The following is a 16,559-nucleotide window of genomic DNA, read 5'->3' as shown; positions in this document are numbered from 1 at the left end:
CCGGCGGGCTGCTACTACTGTATTGTATATAGATACACAACCGGCGGGCTGCTACTACTGTATTGTATATAGATACACAACCGGCGGGCTACTACTACTGTATATAGATACACTACTGGCGGGCTGCTACTACTGTATTGTATATAGATACACAACCGGCGGGCTGCTACTACTGTATTGTATATAGATACACAACCGGCGGGCTGCTACTACTGTATATAGATACACATCCGGCGGGCTGCTACTACTGTATATAGATACACATCCGGCGGGCTGCTACTACTGTATATAGATACACATCCGGCGGGCTGCTACTACTGTATATAGATACACAACCGGGGTGCTGCTACTACTGTATTGTATATAGATACACAACCGGTGGGCTGCTACTACTGTATTGTATATAGATACACAACCGGTGGGCTGCTACTACTGTATTGTATATAGATACAAACCGGCGGGCTGCTACTAATGTATTGTATATAGATACACAACCGGCGGGCTGCTACTACTGTATTGTATATAGATACAAACCGGCGGGCTGCTACTACTGTATTGTATATAGATACACAACCGGCGGGCTGCTACTACTGTATTGTATATAGATACACGACTGGCGGGCTGCTACTACTGTATATAGATACACAACCGGCGGGCTGCTACTACTGTATTGTATATAGATACACAACCGGCAGGCTGCTACTACTGTATATAGATTAGATACAAAACCGGCGGGCTGCTACTACTGTATTGTATATAGATACACAACTGGCGGGCTGCTACTACTGTATATAGATACACAACCGGCGGGCTGCTACTACTGTATTGTATATAGATACACAACCGGCGGGCTGCTACTACTGTATTGTATATAGATACACAACCGGTGGGCTGCTACTACTGTATTGTATATAGATACACAACCGGCGGGCTGCTACTACTGTATTGTATATAGATACACGACTGGCGGGCTGCTACTACTGTATATAGATACACAACCGGCGGGCTGCTACTACTGTATTGTATATAGATACACAACCGGCGGGCTGCTACTACTGTATATAGATTAGATACACAACCGGCGGGCTGCTACTACTGTATTGTATATAGATACACAACTGGCGGGCTGCTACTACTGTATATAGATACACAACCGGCGGGCTGCTACTACTGTATATAGATACACAACCGGCGGGCTGCTACTACTGTATATAGATACACAACCGGCGGGCTGCTAATACTGTATTGTATATAGATACACAACCGGAGGGCTGCTACTACTGTATTGTATATAGATACACAACCGGCGGGCTGCTACTAATGTATTGTATAAAGATACACAACCGGCGGGCGGGTGTGGTATGGAAGGTCGACAGTAACTAGGTCGACAGGGTCTTTAGGTCGACATGGTTTAGGTCGATAGGTCAAAAGGTCGACAAGAGGGGTTTTTGTGTCGTTTTCTTCGTAGAGTGACCGGGAACCCCAATTAGTGCACCGCGTCCCCTCGCAGGGCTCACTTCGCTCGGCACAGATTACCGTTCCGATCGTAGTTCAAGTGGATCTTTAAGTATGAAAAAGTTCAAAAAAAGTAAAAAATCGTGAAAAACTCATGTCGACCTTTTGACCTGTCGACCTAAAGACCCTGTTGACCTAGTTACTGTTGACCTAGAGACCGGATCCCCCGGCGGGCTGCTACTGGAAATGACACAATCCTGCAAAAGGTGTTTCTGGACCACAATAATAAAGCCGAAGCTCTGGTGTTACTGGGTGTTACTGGGTGTTACTGGGTGTTACTGTAGATCTTATTTACAGACGGGCAATACGTTACTAGTGCTTATGTGCAGGACACTATATAAATGAGATGAAGCAAGAGGAATGGGGCATTTATGAAAAGTTGCAGCTCTTTGTACCAGGGTGGGGTGGCATGGTCCCATTACAACAGGGTGTCACTACCCCCAGGGAGTGTCTCACCCTGCTGAAGCACTAGGCTGCCGCTCACCCCCTGTCCCCTTCCCGGCAAACACCCATGTAGAGCAGCAGTGAATGGGGCAAACATGTCTGTAGGCAGACGTGGGGACAGAGCCTTCATCAGGACTGTCCTGCCTAGATTGCGTCACTTAGGAGGTATGCTGTATGGGGGGTGCTAGATGCTACGGAGGGGTACTGAAAGCACATTACAGGTAATGAGTAGGTACTCTTTCTTTCTTCGGGCTGCACCCACTCTGTGGAATGCCCTACCACGCACAATAAGACTCTCCTCTAGTCTCCAAACCTTCAAGCGTTCCCTGAAAACTCACCTCTTCAGGCAGCTTATCACATTCCAGAACCGCTCACTCAACCTTCATAAGCTTTCCCATCTGATTATATCCCCCCTGTACAGTCCACACATATCCTCCATATTTTCTCTTTCTTCACTTTCCCTTCTTTCAGACCAGGGTTCATCATTGCTGTGATGTGATATCATGCAGCCCACCAAGAACCTTTGCAATCCGGTGGACAAATATACAATAGTGCCTTTCCTTGTGTATTAATGCCTGTTTCCCTATAGATTGTAAGCTTGTGAGCAGGGCCCTCCTACCTCTATGAATGTTTGTTTATTACCCAGTTTTGTTTTATCATTGTGTCCAATTGTAAAGCGCAACGGAATTTGCTGCGCTATAAAAGAAACTGTAAATAAATAATAATAATACTCTGAATAAGAAGTGATATTCTGCTTTGGGACAACTTGTGACTCTCTCATTTATATGATGTGTAACAAAGGCTTTGCTTGAGATTTACTGAATCAGATCAGACCTACTTAAGATGACAAATGGAGAATTTGCAATGGTAACCGGTCACAGGAAAATATGAACATGAAAAAGGGCTATCCATATTGCTGACATGTAATATCGTTTCTGTAGTATTTTGGCATTAACGTGCCGCAGATTTTACAGGCCAGTAATTGACTTTGTGCTTTTTTTTTTTTTTGTCCACAGCAATTAATGAGTTTCCAGATGATTTATTCAACATTAAAGAACGCCAGCAAGGAGCCGTTCTGCTTCACATCTTCTGCGTAAGTTATCCTCCTTGCCAACAATCACGGTGGCAGTTTATTTAGGGCATGCATATTCCCACAGAAAACCCACGCAAGCACAAGGAGTGCATACAAACTCCACACAGTTAGGACCATGGTGGGAATCGAACTGAAGACCTCAGTTCTGTGAGGCAGTAACCATTACACCACCCTTGCTGCCAATAAGTTGGTATCCTGTAAGGGAATGAATTGACCTGTATGGTGGGGGAAGAGAATTGTTAGCACACACATACATTGGGGCAGCGTCCCGTTGGAAGAACTATCGGGATTCCAGGAGTCTGTATTTGATGCTGGGCTTATGGCATTGTTCGGGATTCCGGGGTAGGAATTTTGACCACTGGGATCCCACTCGGCGGTAATTGCACCCCGCACGGACGGTGTAATGTTTAGCATTACTGCCTACATCTCGCCCTGAAACGTTGTAGTGAATATTTCTAGAGAATGCAGTAGATGCTATCAGTCTATAGATTTTTATTGTCTTTAAATTCAAATGTTTTCCAGGGGGATGCTTTTCCTTTAATGTCTTACTGTCAGACGTCTTAGCGCCTACGCTTTTCATACAGAGCACATCCAGCTGAATTCCCAAGTGATTTACGCTCTGAAAATTTTTAAATAAGTTGTTTATCCTGAGCGATATTTATTGTTGCGAGTTGGCTCAATAAACCAGATTATTACGCCTGTGCCTGAGAGAAGCGGCTGTGCTAAAATAATTACTGAATGAAGATGAATTGATTTGTATGGCTTTATATTGTTACATGTAATTAGAACCTGGATTCCATTCGGAAAACACGATCTGCAGTAAAATCACGTGTGTAGTGGTAAAAGAATTCTTGCAGATCCTTTTATTTCTTTGTTGGCCTTGGGGAAAACCTTTAGCGAAACCACTTATGTTTCCATTTCATTTATTTTTAATTATACCAACCAGTGCTATGTCTGTGCGGAGAGACTGGTTACGAAATCACCAATATGGCGCGTTTATTAACCCGGCAGTATTAGATGAGAACATAGCAGCCAGTGCACAAGGCAAAGACAATTAGTAAAGATCCTTTTGTAATAATCTGCATTATTAATGTTCTTATACCGCAGTGCTTTTCAACTAGCTAAACTTACTAAAACACTTTGGAATATGCAAGTTAAAGGGCCACTAAACGCTATGGATAGAATGTGTGCGAGTCTGCTTGGATTTTTAAAGAGGCAATCGTTTTCACGGCAAGACTGGGTTGGTTTTACTGTGTAAATGGGTGCCGCTTTAAAAATCTGGGCAGATTTGCAAGTCCCGTATTCCTGCTTCTCACAGGATATTACATTTAACCCAATAAGTTATTTTTTTTTAGATGTGATGCAAGAATGTCAAATGCATTGTTTTGTGTTATTCTTATATTGAACTGCTAAAAAATTAGGCATTAGCTCCGCACTGCATTATAGACAAATTAGTCTTCTCCCACCTCTTTAATATGGTTTCATGAAGCTGTCATAGAGGTTTGAGTTGTGACATCACTGCCATGTGTAAGAATCAATCACTCCACATAAGGGGTCATTCAGACCCGGCCGCAAATGCCGCCCGCAATACAGTTTGCTGATGGAGGCAAATTGTGCATGCGCTGTGCAGGCACACACACATCCCTGATGGATGCAACCGCAATGCGATTGACAGTGGCGGGCGTTCGCGGGGAGGTGACGCGGCGTTGGGAGGTGCGGGCCGAACAGGGCCCAGCAGCCAGGAGCGTTTTCGGGGAGGCTGCGTGATGTCAACTGGGACGAATTTACGCCACTGTTCAGGAAGATTCCAGAGTGTCTCAGGAGCGGTGCAAGAGATTACCCGCTATTGTGAACTCTATGTAGCATTAACCCTACCGATGTTTTCGGGTCTACTTTTTATGTCCTCCATTTTTCATTCCCAGGACCCCTTTTTCTTTTCTAGAAAGTGCTATTTGTTCCTTTTTTGGTAATTTTTTAGAATGACATAAATGCAACGGTTAGAAAAATGTTATTCAGCGGGTTATTATTTTAATATAATTGTCGGTAAAGAATATTCTAAAAGCTTGTCACCCGGTGGCAGGGAATTCCGTCGATGAGGTATGGGGAGAGGTTAGGAAATGAACACAGCCGTAGCTAGTAGGTCAATACTGAGCAGATAATAATCGAGCGAAAAAAAAGCAAAAATTGATCCTCGCATTTCCAGCATCAGAGATTGAAGAATGAAGTCTCTTCGGCTTTGGATGTGACTTTGATTGAGAGGAGATTTGCGGCCTCCTAACCTAATCAAACATAACACACTGCCATTATCTCGGCATTACAGCGCCACAGAACGCACATTAACGCTCCGCTCAAGACATCAATGTTAAATTCAAGAGGTTCTGATATCAGGTTTTCTACCTGCAATGTCATTTGTTCTTGACATAAAAATACATTTGTAGTGATTTATTGAGCACATTTCTAGATTTAGAGCTTGAGTGGGCCTGAGCGTGATTGATGCCGTTATAAATGTTCTATATATAAATCCGGAAGCTGACTGCTCAGAACGGAATATGGATTCAACTGCTGGTTCTCTAGTTCGGCTGAATCGTTCCTGAGAGCCGACCTGTGCGGAATGAAGGATTTATCTGATTTACGGTGTAAGTGAAACGCGTTCTCGTCTCATTGCAGGCGCTGTACATGTTCTACGCCCTGGCTATTGTGTGTGATGACTTTTTCGTTCCATCCCTGGAGAAGATCTGTGAGGCGAGTACATAGAATCATAGCTGTCTCCTTTTATTTGCCGGGTCTGTCATTTCTTTCCTCCATGTCTCAGCATTTCCTTTTGCACTCTTGCTTACCTCTATGTATTATTCAGGGGGGGGGGGGGGAGGTAGAGAGAACGAATAGGAAGCTGAGGGGGAAGAGGTGAGGAACTTATGAGGTGGGAGGTGAGGAGGCCACAGGGATAGTCCGAGAGCAAAGGGCCAGCCCACAGTAACTAGCCACACACTGGGATAAATTTACTACGGTGGGAGTTTTTTTTTAGAACTGGTGATGTTACCCATAGCAACCAATCAGATTCTATCTATTATCTTCTAGAAGCAGCTAGATAAATGTTAAGTAAGATGTTATTGGTTGCTATGAGCAACATCACCAGTTCTAAAAAAAAACAACCTCCCACCTTCAGAAATTTACCCCACTGTAGGGAGTGGGGGGGGGGGGGGGGGGGGCGGAGTTCCCTGGAGGTGGACGAGCAGGGGGGGGTGGGGGGAAGGGGAGAGTGGGGTTGCCGGAGAGCGGATTATCTCTGTCCTGACACTGCCCATGGTAACCCTAGATGTTGGCCACACTATGCCCCGCAACCCAGTACATTGACTGGCGCCTCTCAAGTATTCACAACACTCTCGGGATACGCCCACAAGTCAGGGACCATTTGTGTGATCGCTTTGTCACCGCCCCAAAAAGCCCTATTTCACGGGGGGAGATGTACTAAGCCTGAAAAGTGATAAATATCACTGTGATAAAGCACCAGCCAATCGGCTCCTTACTGCCATGTCACAGGTTGTGTTTGAAAAATGACAGTTAGGAGCCGATTGGCTGGTGCTTTATCACAGTGATATTTATCACTTTTCAAGCTTAGTACATCTGGCCCACGGAAAGATAGATCCGGCCAGTTTGCATCCGGCTCAGAATAGGATGGAAGTGCTAAAATGTGTATCTAAAATCACTTGTGAACATGAACGGTGTGCAAACACTTGCCATTTGCACCCATGAATCTGTGTGACTCTGCATGCCGTTTATCGGTATCGGTGTGTCTGGGTAATGCTGAGAGAGAAGTGAAGAACATATAATTAGATACTGGGATGCTGGTTCAGTGGTTTCTGTTCATTATATGTGAGCGGAGTTTTGCGTTTGAAGATCCGTAGCTTTAGGAAGCGTTCGGTGTCTCAGAGAATCTCAGCTGGAAATCAGTTTGTTGTCAAATGATAATAAAATGTGATGGGTAAGAAATGACAAAGGGAAGCGGGTCTAAGCTTCGCCCCCCGTAACGGGGACACTGATGTATAGAAATCAGTTATTCAAACACAGATCCAGGCTCCAGGGTGTTGGGCGTGCAGTATTGGAGCAGGAGAAAGCTGCATTTTACATCAACACCACCAGTAAAATAAGCTAAACCTGATTACCATTAAGCTTTTCAGGTTTGGGCAACAGATACATACCTCCCAACTGTCCCGATGCCAATGGGGCAATGGCGCTATTTGGACACTGTCTTGTGTCCCTCCCGCGAGCTGGGGGAGGTGGGGAGGGGGGGGGGGGGCGGTTGGGGAAGCCTTTGATCACCCGCTGGTCTGCTCTGGAAAGTTGCGAGTGATCTCTGAATAAATGCCACGTGGTGATCTCTGAATAAATGCCACGAGGTGGGGGGGGGGGGGGGGCGGTTGGGGAAGCCTTTGATCACCCGCTGGTCTGCTCTGGAAAGTTGCGAGTGATCTCTGAATAAATGCCACGCCCCCAAAAATGCCGGACAACATTCTGTGCCGCGAGGTCCTGCCCACTCGGCCGAGGGCACCACCATTTCACCAGAGGCCACTCCCCTTTTCCGGGTCACGCACGGCTTAGCCGCACAAGCGTCCCGACTCCCTCAGCTAAAAAGTTGGGAGGTATGCAGGGAGGTATGCAGGGAGGTATGCAGATACATTAGTTTTGTTACCTCTTCAGCTAGTGTGTTTTCTGCCTATTACTGGAACACACGCAGATGTACTAAGCCTTGGAGAGAGATAAAGTAGGCGGAGATAAACTAACAACCAATCAGCTCCTAAGTGTCACTTTTCAAACACAGCCTGTAACATGGCTGTTAGGAGCTGATTGGCTGGTACTTTTTCACTGTGCAATTTATCACTCTCCAAGGCTTGATAAATCCGGGCCATAGGGGGACATGTAATGAGCAGTGATAAGCGTGGAGAAGTGAGCCAGTGGAGAAGTTGCCTATGGCAACCAATCAGCTGCTCTGTATAATTTGAAAGTATGCAAATTATAAATGTTACTTCATTGCTGATTGGTTGCCATGGGCAACTTCTCCGCTGGCTCACTTCTCCACTCTTTTCACTGCTTAGTACATATCCCCCTTAGTACAATAGAAAAGAAAAAACTCATTAGCTATGCAACACTATTTCTTCAGGCTCTAAAGGTGAGTACACACTGGCCGATATATCGGCCAGTGTGTACGGGCGATAGGTCTGTGAACTCCGTCATTCACAGACATATCGCGTTGGCCCCGCAGCACAGCCGACGGCCAATATATCTACCGATATATTGGCGCATCGCTGTGTGTGTACGGGCAACCAGCCAGCCGCCCGTACACATGCTGCGGCGGCCGGCGGTGATTGACAGCTGAACTGGGCGGGCGTGTGTACATACCCGCCCAGTTCATGACGTCAGTCCCCGATGGATCGGGCAGTGTGTATGCTCAGCATACTGCCCGATCCATCCATAGATATATCTGCCGATCAATTGATCGGCAGATATACTGTATCTATCAGTGTATACCCACCTTAAGCCTGTTTTACTAACCAGCGTGGAAAACTGTGATTGGTCAGTGCTTGAGTAAAACCACTTTGATTGGCTAGATGCAGCTAGACACACGTGAGGTTTAGCCGCCAGTAGCACAGTGGTGCAGTTTATGAATGTAATGCTAGTGGGCAAACTCAAGATGTATCTCTTGCACTAAGTACAGGCTGGTGCATGTGGGCAATGTTGATGAGGACAAGTGGCAAACCATGCATCCACATCCCTAGGGGCAGGTGCGCTGCCAGCTGGGCACAACTCTTCACAGGACAAATATACATGCATTTATTTTCCCTGCACGCAATGTGGCACCGCCTGTGTACCATCACCAATGTGTTCTCACTAGCCCTGTACTGCAGGCATGCACTCTTCATAGGATGGTATGCAGTATCAGCCACTACTGCCAATGTATGATATTGTCGCAGCCAATGGGCTGTCTTCTAAGAGACACACTGGCTGCTTACCCAGTCCGCTGTGGTGCGCACAAAGGCACATCATCGGTTGGACATCAGCGCACCATGGGACTTCTGGCCAACCCTATGGTTGCTAAGAATGTCTGACGGGGATGCAGTCACTAACACCGGCACAACTCCGACACGCCTGCTGCCGACGCAACCACTGATGGCAGCCACCAACTTGTTACTGCCCAGAAACACCTATCGGAACTGCATGGATCTCTGCGCAGTTCTGATCTGTGGCCATCGCAGTTACACATGCGTATCGCATCTCGGACGCATGTGCAAATATACATCGGACTCTTACATATGATGCTGTACATATTGGTGGTCATTCCGAGTTGATCGCTAGTTGCTTTCGGTCACTGTGCAGCGATGAGGCAAAAAAACGGCACTTCTGCGTATGCGGCGCAGTGCGCACGCGCGATGTACTATTACAACGAACGATGTAGTTTCACACAGGGTCTAGCGAAGCTTTTCAGTCGCACTGCTGGCCGCAGAGTGATTGACATGAAGTGGGAGTTTCTGGGTGTCAACTGACCGTTTTCAGGGAGTGTTCGAAAAAACACAGGCGTACCAGGAAAAACGCAGGCGTGGCTGGGCGAACGCTGGGCGGGTGTGTGACGTCACATCCGGACACGAACAGGCTGAAGTGATCGCAAGCGCCGAGTAGGTTTTGAGCTACTCTAAAACTGCACAAAAAAACTTTGTAGCCGATGTGCGATCCTTTCGTTCGCACTACTGCTAAGCTAAAATACACTCCAAGTGGGTTGCGGCATAGCGTTTGCACGGCTGCTAAAAACGGCTAGCGAGCGATCAACTCGGAATGACCACCATTGGATGTCTGTGTCTGAATTACAGGGTTTAACTCCACTATTCCTCTTTCTTAGACACCACTGTACTACTACTTTTATTTTGAAAATGTGCATCTTTCTATTGATAATACATTGATATTGGCAGCACAGTGGCACAGTGGTTGGCATTGGTGATGTGGTATTGGAATCAGACCAAGGCCCTATTTGTGTTGTACAACTCCGGTTTTTGCATTTTGGATGAAATTCAATGAGGTATTCAAAAAATAAAATAATTGTGGTTTAGCCGTCTGCCGAGATAGTGGAAGACTGTAACAAACTTTGATGGAGATGTACTAAAGCCTTTGACAGTGATGAAGTGGAGATAGATAAAGGGTGGGATACATCAAGGGTCATTTTGCGCTCAAACCTCCAAAAATGCAGTTTTCTAATATGCACTAATCTCCAGAATGGCTGTTTATCTCTCTCCACTTAATCTCTCTATGGCTTAGTACATATTCCCTATCCCAGGTAACTTTGCAGCTCTCAGTGGAACGTTCCTATAAGGTTATTTCTAACCCACCTACTTGTGAGCTGGGAATTTCCGTTGACATGCATGAATTTATTTTGGAAAAGGCCGTAGATTTTTAAATCTTATATATGACCACTAGAGATGACGACAATGAATGAATCTGCAACTTGTCATTTAAAGGGTCCAATTTCAATTACATTTAAAAAGAGATCAGTAAATATTATTACGCGCTCTACTACAGCATATATTACATCGCCAGTTTTGCAGTTCCTCTGCAGTATTTCCTTACCCGTGTGCACAAACCAGACTTTCTCTGTTACTTTAACAGTAGCCTTCATATTGCATATAACAGCCGTTTATTTTTGCCCTGGTTTTGCAGTACTTTATTCCTGGCACGGCAGATGCACAGAAACCTTTGAGTAAAGATTGGCGTGAATAATTACTAAATCTGTTGTGCATTTGGAGCCAATTCAGAATATTAACTGTTTGTCTTGAATTATGCAGAAATAACAGAAGCCACCAATGCATGCATAATGTACAAACATATGTTCTACTACCAACTGCCTTCTCCCAGGCTGCACGTCAATCACACCTTGTTCGAGCAAAGATTCACTCCCAGAATTCTCCCCAGGCCCTTTGCGCAATAAGAGATTGGCACCAATTAGTTGTCTGTCTGGCATTGAGAGAGCCTGTGATAGGGGAGGAACACTGTATCACCGGGACCCATTGCAATTTTAGCATTAAGGCCAGTGGATGCCTCTCAGGTTTCCCGACCTGGTCCAGCACTAGCTGAGAAGAAGCCTGCACTCTGCCAGGTCAGGGGTCTCAGGGTGGTGGTCACTCTGCAATACCGAAACTCTCCTCTCCTCAGGGCCTCATAATAGCCGCAGCTCTTGCGTCACCTGTAGGTTAAGCTAGAGATGACTGGTTGCGTTTTCACTTGTTTGCATTCAAACGTAAAAACGTCATCTTATTGGCTCTGTCTCTCACGTGTTTTGAATGACCAACGAGATGACATTTTCAGAACCAAACTTGCGCTAAGTTGGCGAAAAGAACCGAGTCAAAACTGAACCGATCGCCTCTTATCAAGGTTGATTGGTACTTTAAGCTAAATTTTCTAAAGGGCCTTAAACACTGGGCGATTTCAGTGATTTTAACGACCAACAATATTATCGTTGGTCGATTTTTTAAAAAAAATTTTAACAACCATTTTTGCATACACATTGGACGATATCTATGGCCGATTTGGACTATATATGACGATACATTACATCTATAGCGTCCAAATTGGCTTGCGTGTATTTACAATAATAGACCAACGATGAACAACTGTGGGGATGCACATCGTTCATCCTTGATGCATACACACTGAATGATATGACCGATTTATCGATCATTTTTTTAGCTATATCGTTCATATCGTCCTTTATTATGGCTAAGTGTGTAGGGCCCTTTAAGCTTCTAAAAAAAGGAAATGTGGAAGTGTTTCCCAAACCAACCAATCAGATTCTGGATATCACTTGGAAATGGGCAATACTGCCACTCAGTGGTATGGAGCTTGTGCAGCACCCTGCAGCCAGTAGCTCCGCCCATAGGACTGCAGAGCTCTGCAGCCCCCGCTTATCCTTTCTATAAGCTTTAGTAACTCAGCCCCGTTATGTCTCCCATTCTCTGTGTCACTACTAACTACAATGTCTCTTACAGAGGCTGCATCTGAGCGAGGACGTGGCTGGGGCAACCTTCATGGCCGCTGGAAGCTCTACCCCAGAGTTATTTGCCTCCGTTATTGGTGAGTTTTGACCCTGAATCAAACGAATGCACGGCTAGTTCTAGAAGTACGTGACGTCACGTGGCCACGACTTACAGGGCATTTAGGTACAACATTTGCACTAAATCTCAACAACCAATCGGACACTTGGGGGTAAATTTACTAAAAGTAGATTTTGGGTCTAGTTTAAAATCGACCAAAATAAAAAAACATGCCCTCAAAATTGACCACGGTGTTTCTTTTTAATGTAGATAATTTACTAACAGTCTGGTTGTTTTTTTTTGTTGTTGTTATTTTGTTCAGTTCTGATTTTGATGGTGCATTGGTTTCTATTTGAAGTTCTAAATGCGTTCTGTTCACCCTCAACAGAATAATAAATAGACCAAAAATCAACACAAAACCAGCCAAAAATAGACAAAACTATACAGAAGCATTCCTATTGGCCATACTAGGTCACATGCACTGTATTACCCACAAACACCTTCATTCCTGGCCTAATATGCATATCCATGATTTTTTTGCTGTGTCTTTAAATGACGTTATGTATGCAGTCAGAGTGCCCCCCATGCTTCTCCCCCATGTTTTTCCATCATATTGAGGTTTCAGTTAATTCCACATGGATTAAAACACAGAACTGTTTCTGATGATTCTATTGAAAATGGCGATTTTTGGTCAGCTTTAAAGTCGAATGTTAGTAAATGAGCGTTTTCTATGGATGTGTATGGGGAAGTACCAATGGTCTATTTGAGTTTCTATTTGAGTGTAAAGTCAAATTTCCATCTATTTAGAGCACTCCCAAATAACCTCAAATTCACCTCAGAATCGACAGGAACAGAAAATCAATCCTTAGTAAATTTACCCCTTGTTTTGCAGCCTGCACTAGACAGATACAAGCTGATGGTTGTGCACCTGAATGCAGCTTATTAAATGACACCATTTTGACAACTGATCCATCCAATATTCAGCCTCTCAGCTCAATAGAAACTAGAGGCATCTCTGAGGCATGAGGCACGAAGGATAGGCTGCATCATCATGAATATTGCTTCAGCAAACAAGGAGGAGATGGATCAAACCTTCTCGAGAGATAAAGTCGAGAAGTTGCTCATAGCAACCAGTCAAAGCAATTTATCAAGGATGCTGTCCCACCAAAGAGTTTACGTAATAGTGATATCTGCCGCCATAACTATACATGGATTTCAGACCCACCTGTGTCACTCTGCGCATAGAAACATTATTAAGAGGGAAGTGGGGAGCTTTTAGCCTGCTAGGGAGGAATATAAAGATCCCTATTCTACCGAACTATGGGGACGGCAGTACTTTATTGATCACCTAAGATATCTATAACCAGGAGCGGATCTAGGGGCTGGCAAGCAGGGCAATCGCCCAGAGTGCTGCGACCTGAGAGAGCAGCCACAGTCACCCAGCAGGCTCCGTCAATCTGACGGCGCCCGTCCGCTCTCTCCTGCAACCAGCGCCGGAGACTTTGACTGGTCAGAAACGGGGCAGGAGAGGTGCACACTGCATTCTCCTGCTTCCTGACATGGATGGCAGGAGAGGCGGTCTAGCAGCGTGGCGGCAGAGGTGGGCACTACTGGGGTATATGTCAGTGTGTGTGGCGGTGGTGGTGGGGAGCAGAGAGGACACAGGCAGGGGGGAGGTGGGGTATATGTCAGGGTGGGGGGTAGAGAGGACACAGGCAGGGGGGAGGTGGGGTATATGTCAGGTTGGGGGGTAGAGAGGACACAGGCAGGGGGGAGGTGGGGTATATTTCAGGGTGGGGGGTAGAGAGGACATAGGCAGGGGGGAGGTGGGGTTTATGTCAGGGTGGGGGGTAGAGAGGACACAGGCAGGGGGGAGGTGGGGTATATGTCAGGGTGGGGAGCAGAGAGGACACAGGCAGGGGGGAGGTGGGGTATATTTCAGGGTGGGGGGTAGAGAGGACACAGGCAGGGGGGAGGTGGGGTATATGTCAGGTTGGGGGGTAGAGAGGACACAGGCAGGGGGGAGGTGGGGTATATTTCAGGGTGGGGGGTAGAGAGGACATAGGCAGGGGGGAGCTGGGGTGTATGTCAGGGAAGGGGGCAGAGAGGACACATGTCCTGGGGGAGCTGGGGTACATATCAGGGGGGCAGAGAGGGGACACAGACAGGGGGGAGCTGAGGTGTATGTCAGGGAAGGGGGCAGAGAGGACACAGGTCCTGGGGGAGCTGGGGTACGTGTCAGGGGGCAGAGAGGACACAGGTCCTGGGAGAGCTGGGGTACATGTCAGGGGTGCAGAGAGGACACAGGAACCCGGGGGAGCTGGGGTACATGTCAGGGGGCAGTGGACACAGGTCCTGGGGGAGCTGGGGTACATGTCAGGGGGCAGAGAGGGGACAGAGACAGTGGGGAGCTGAGGTGTATGTCAGGGAAGGGGGCAGAGAGGAGACAGGTCCTGGGGGAGCTGGGGTACATATCAGGGGGGCAGAGAGGGGACACAGGCAGGGGGGAGCTGGGGCATATGTCAGGGAAGGGGGGAGAAAAGACACAGGTAGGGGGGAGCTGGGGTATAGTTCAGGGGGGCAGAGGGAACACAGGCACCAGAAAACTTTCTCCCTGGGCTCCGCTTGGTCTAGAACCGGCTCTGCCTAGAACATGGCTACACGGCACGCTTACTGATTTCTGCCATAATCCTGTGAAAATATCCATTTACACAGGATTTCTGGGTTTACTACTGGTTAATAAATAGGCCCTTTTTTGAGGCAATACAGATAATGTATTGAGTATACGTTATAGATCATTTATGTCAGAACTGTGGATAATCTTAGATTAGCCAGGCATATGAATAACGCATTATCCAGCTCCAATACATTTTGTAAGCATGTTTATGCTGATTTTCCTCACAGGCGCCCTCCTGTAGTACAGTAAATTCAATAAGCCGCAGTCCTATCGTCTCACTCCGAGGGCCGCTCACACGGGAGTTCCACACTTCCTCTTATTGCCTTCATGAAAGAACAAGGGTATATAGAGTAATATTACACGCAAGAAAATGTGGAAAATGCTCTTTAAAATCACCCCTCTCAGTAAGCCTTCATGTTTATTACCCACGTGTGCGTGTGTTGGCGTCAGGCGCCGGAGACCACTGGGGAGTCGGAGCTTCATTTCAACGACAACTTTTTATTGCAAACATGAAACCGTCTCCTGACATTTATATGTAGATGGAAATCTGACGTGACTGCAGTATATGGAGATAACACAGTAATGCTGAATATATAACCGTGTGAGGAATTGTGTGCAATGAAAGTACACTGACTGCCACCTGCTGCGGATAAGGAGAATAACAATAAAAGTTGTGCTCATTGGGCCTGACTGAGGGGTGGATGCAGTATCCATGTTGGCGCAGCTGAGTGATTTTTAAAAAATGTTTTTAACTACACATGCATCACAGGGCGCCCTTTGCAATTAATTAGTGACGGCGGATGCAGTGAGGATGTATTTGCGCTTAGCGCCTAATTCAGACCTGGTCGCTGTGCTGCAAATTACACTGCCCTGCGTTCATAGTCGCCGCCCAGGGGGAGTGAAAATTCGGCCCGTGCAACTGTGCGATTACATGTGTGCGCTGTACGAAAATTCCCCTCAGCGTACAGCTGCAAAACCGTTCCCATCAGACTCACCATCGAATGTTTTTCCCATTATGTGCAGTGTGTTCAGTCTGTGTGTAGCTCGATACTTACTCCTCCAGTGCGACGAAATCAGACTGATCGGGGCCGGAGCTGACGTCACACACCCGCCCTGAAAACGATTGGCAACGCCTGCGTCTTCCCTGACACTCCCAGAAAACGGCCTGTTACCACCCACAAACATCCGCTTCCTGTCAGTCACCTTGCGGACGCTCGTGCAAGGTGTTTGGAAATGCACGTGCGCATTAAGGTGCATGCGCAGAAGTTCGATAATCTCTCACTGTGTGAATACGCACAGCAGCAATCAGGTCTGAATCGGGCCCCTAGAGAGGTAACGGGGGTGCCTTAGAAGCATGTTGCAGCTGTTTCAGGGCGTGTCTGAGGCTGTGATTTCAAATCCGTAAGCGGTTGTAAAGGCTGCCGCTTGTTACTTGCAACGGACGTTCTGAGCGGCCCCAGATTGGCTCATATTGTCGATAGTGCGACCAGTCGTGTGTCTTTATACGCAAGCGGTGGATCAGAGGCGCCGTCAGTGGGCGACTCTGTGCGTAAGACAGCGGCTGTGGCATTAGCATATTTCTGCAGATCTGCTGCACGTGCAATGGCGGTAGAGACGGCATTTGTATCCACCTGCTAATCAGGCCCGCTGCGCCATAGCAGTGTTACTAGCAGGAAGCAGACTATACAGAACAATATATTTAATAATATTTGCCCCCCCCCCATTATTACAGTTCTATCTCTGATAGTGTTACACACAT

At 46.6% G+C, this 16,559-nt stretch overlaps 1 protein-coding gene across 3 annotated transcripts in view; it reads left to right on the top strand.

Moving 5' to 3' along the window:
- The window catches only part of SLC24A4 (solute carrier family 24 member 4), a 160,419-nt gene that overhangs the window by 99,297 nt on the left and 44,563 nt on the right, over nt 1-16,559 (top strand). For all 3 annotated transcript variants that reach the window (XM_063948475.1, XM_063948473.1, XM_063948474.1), the window contains 3 exons: nt 2,976-3,052; nt 5,720-5,794; nt 12,079-12,163. In XM_063948475.1, coding sequence (XP_063804545.1) covers nt 2,976-3,052; nt 5,720-5,794; nt 12,079-12,163 — 237 coding nt within the window. The remainder of the gene's footprint in view (nt 1-2,975; nt 3,053-5,719; nt 5,795-12,078; nt 12,164-16,559) is intronic.

This window comes from Pseudophryne corroboree, chromosome 12, assembly GCF_028390025.1.
Source record: "Pseudophryne corroboree isolate aPseCor3 chromosome 12, aPseCor3.hap2, whole genome shotgun sequence".
In the NCBI taxonomy this organism is placed as follows: Eukaryota; Metazoa; Chordata; class Amphibia; order Anura; family Myobatrachidae; genus Pseudophryne; species Pseudophryne corroboree.
This window is presented reverse-complemented; position numbering and strand designations above follow the sequence as displayed.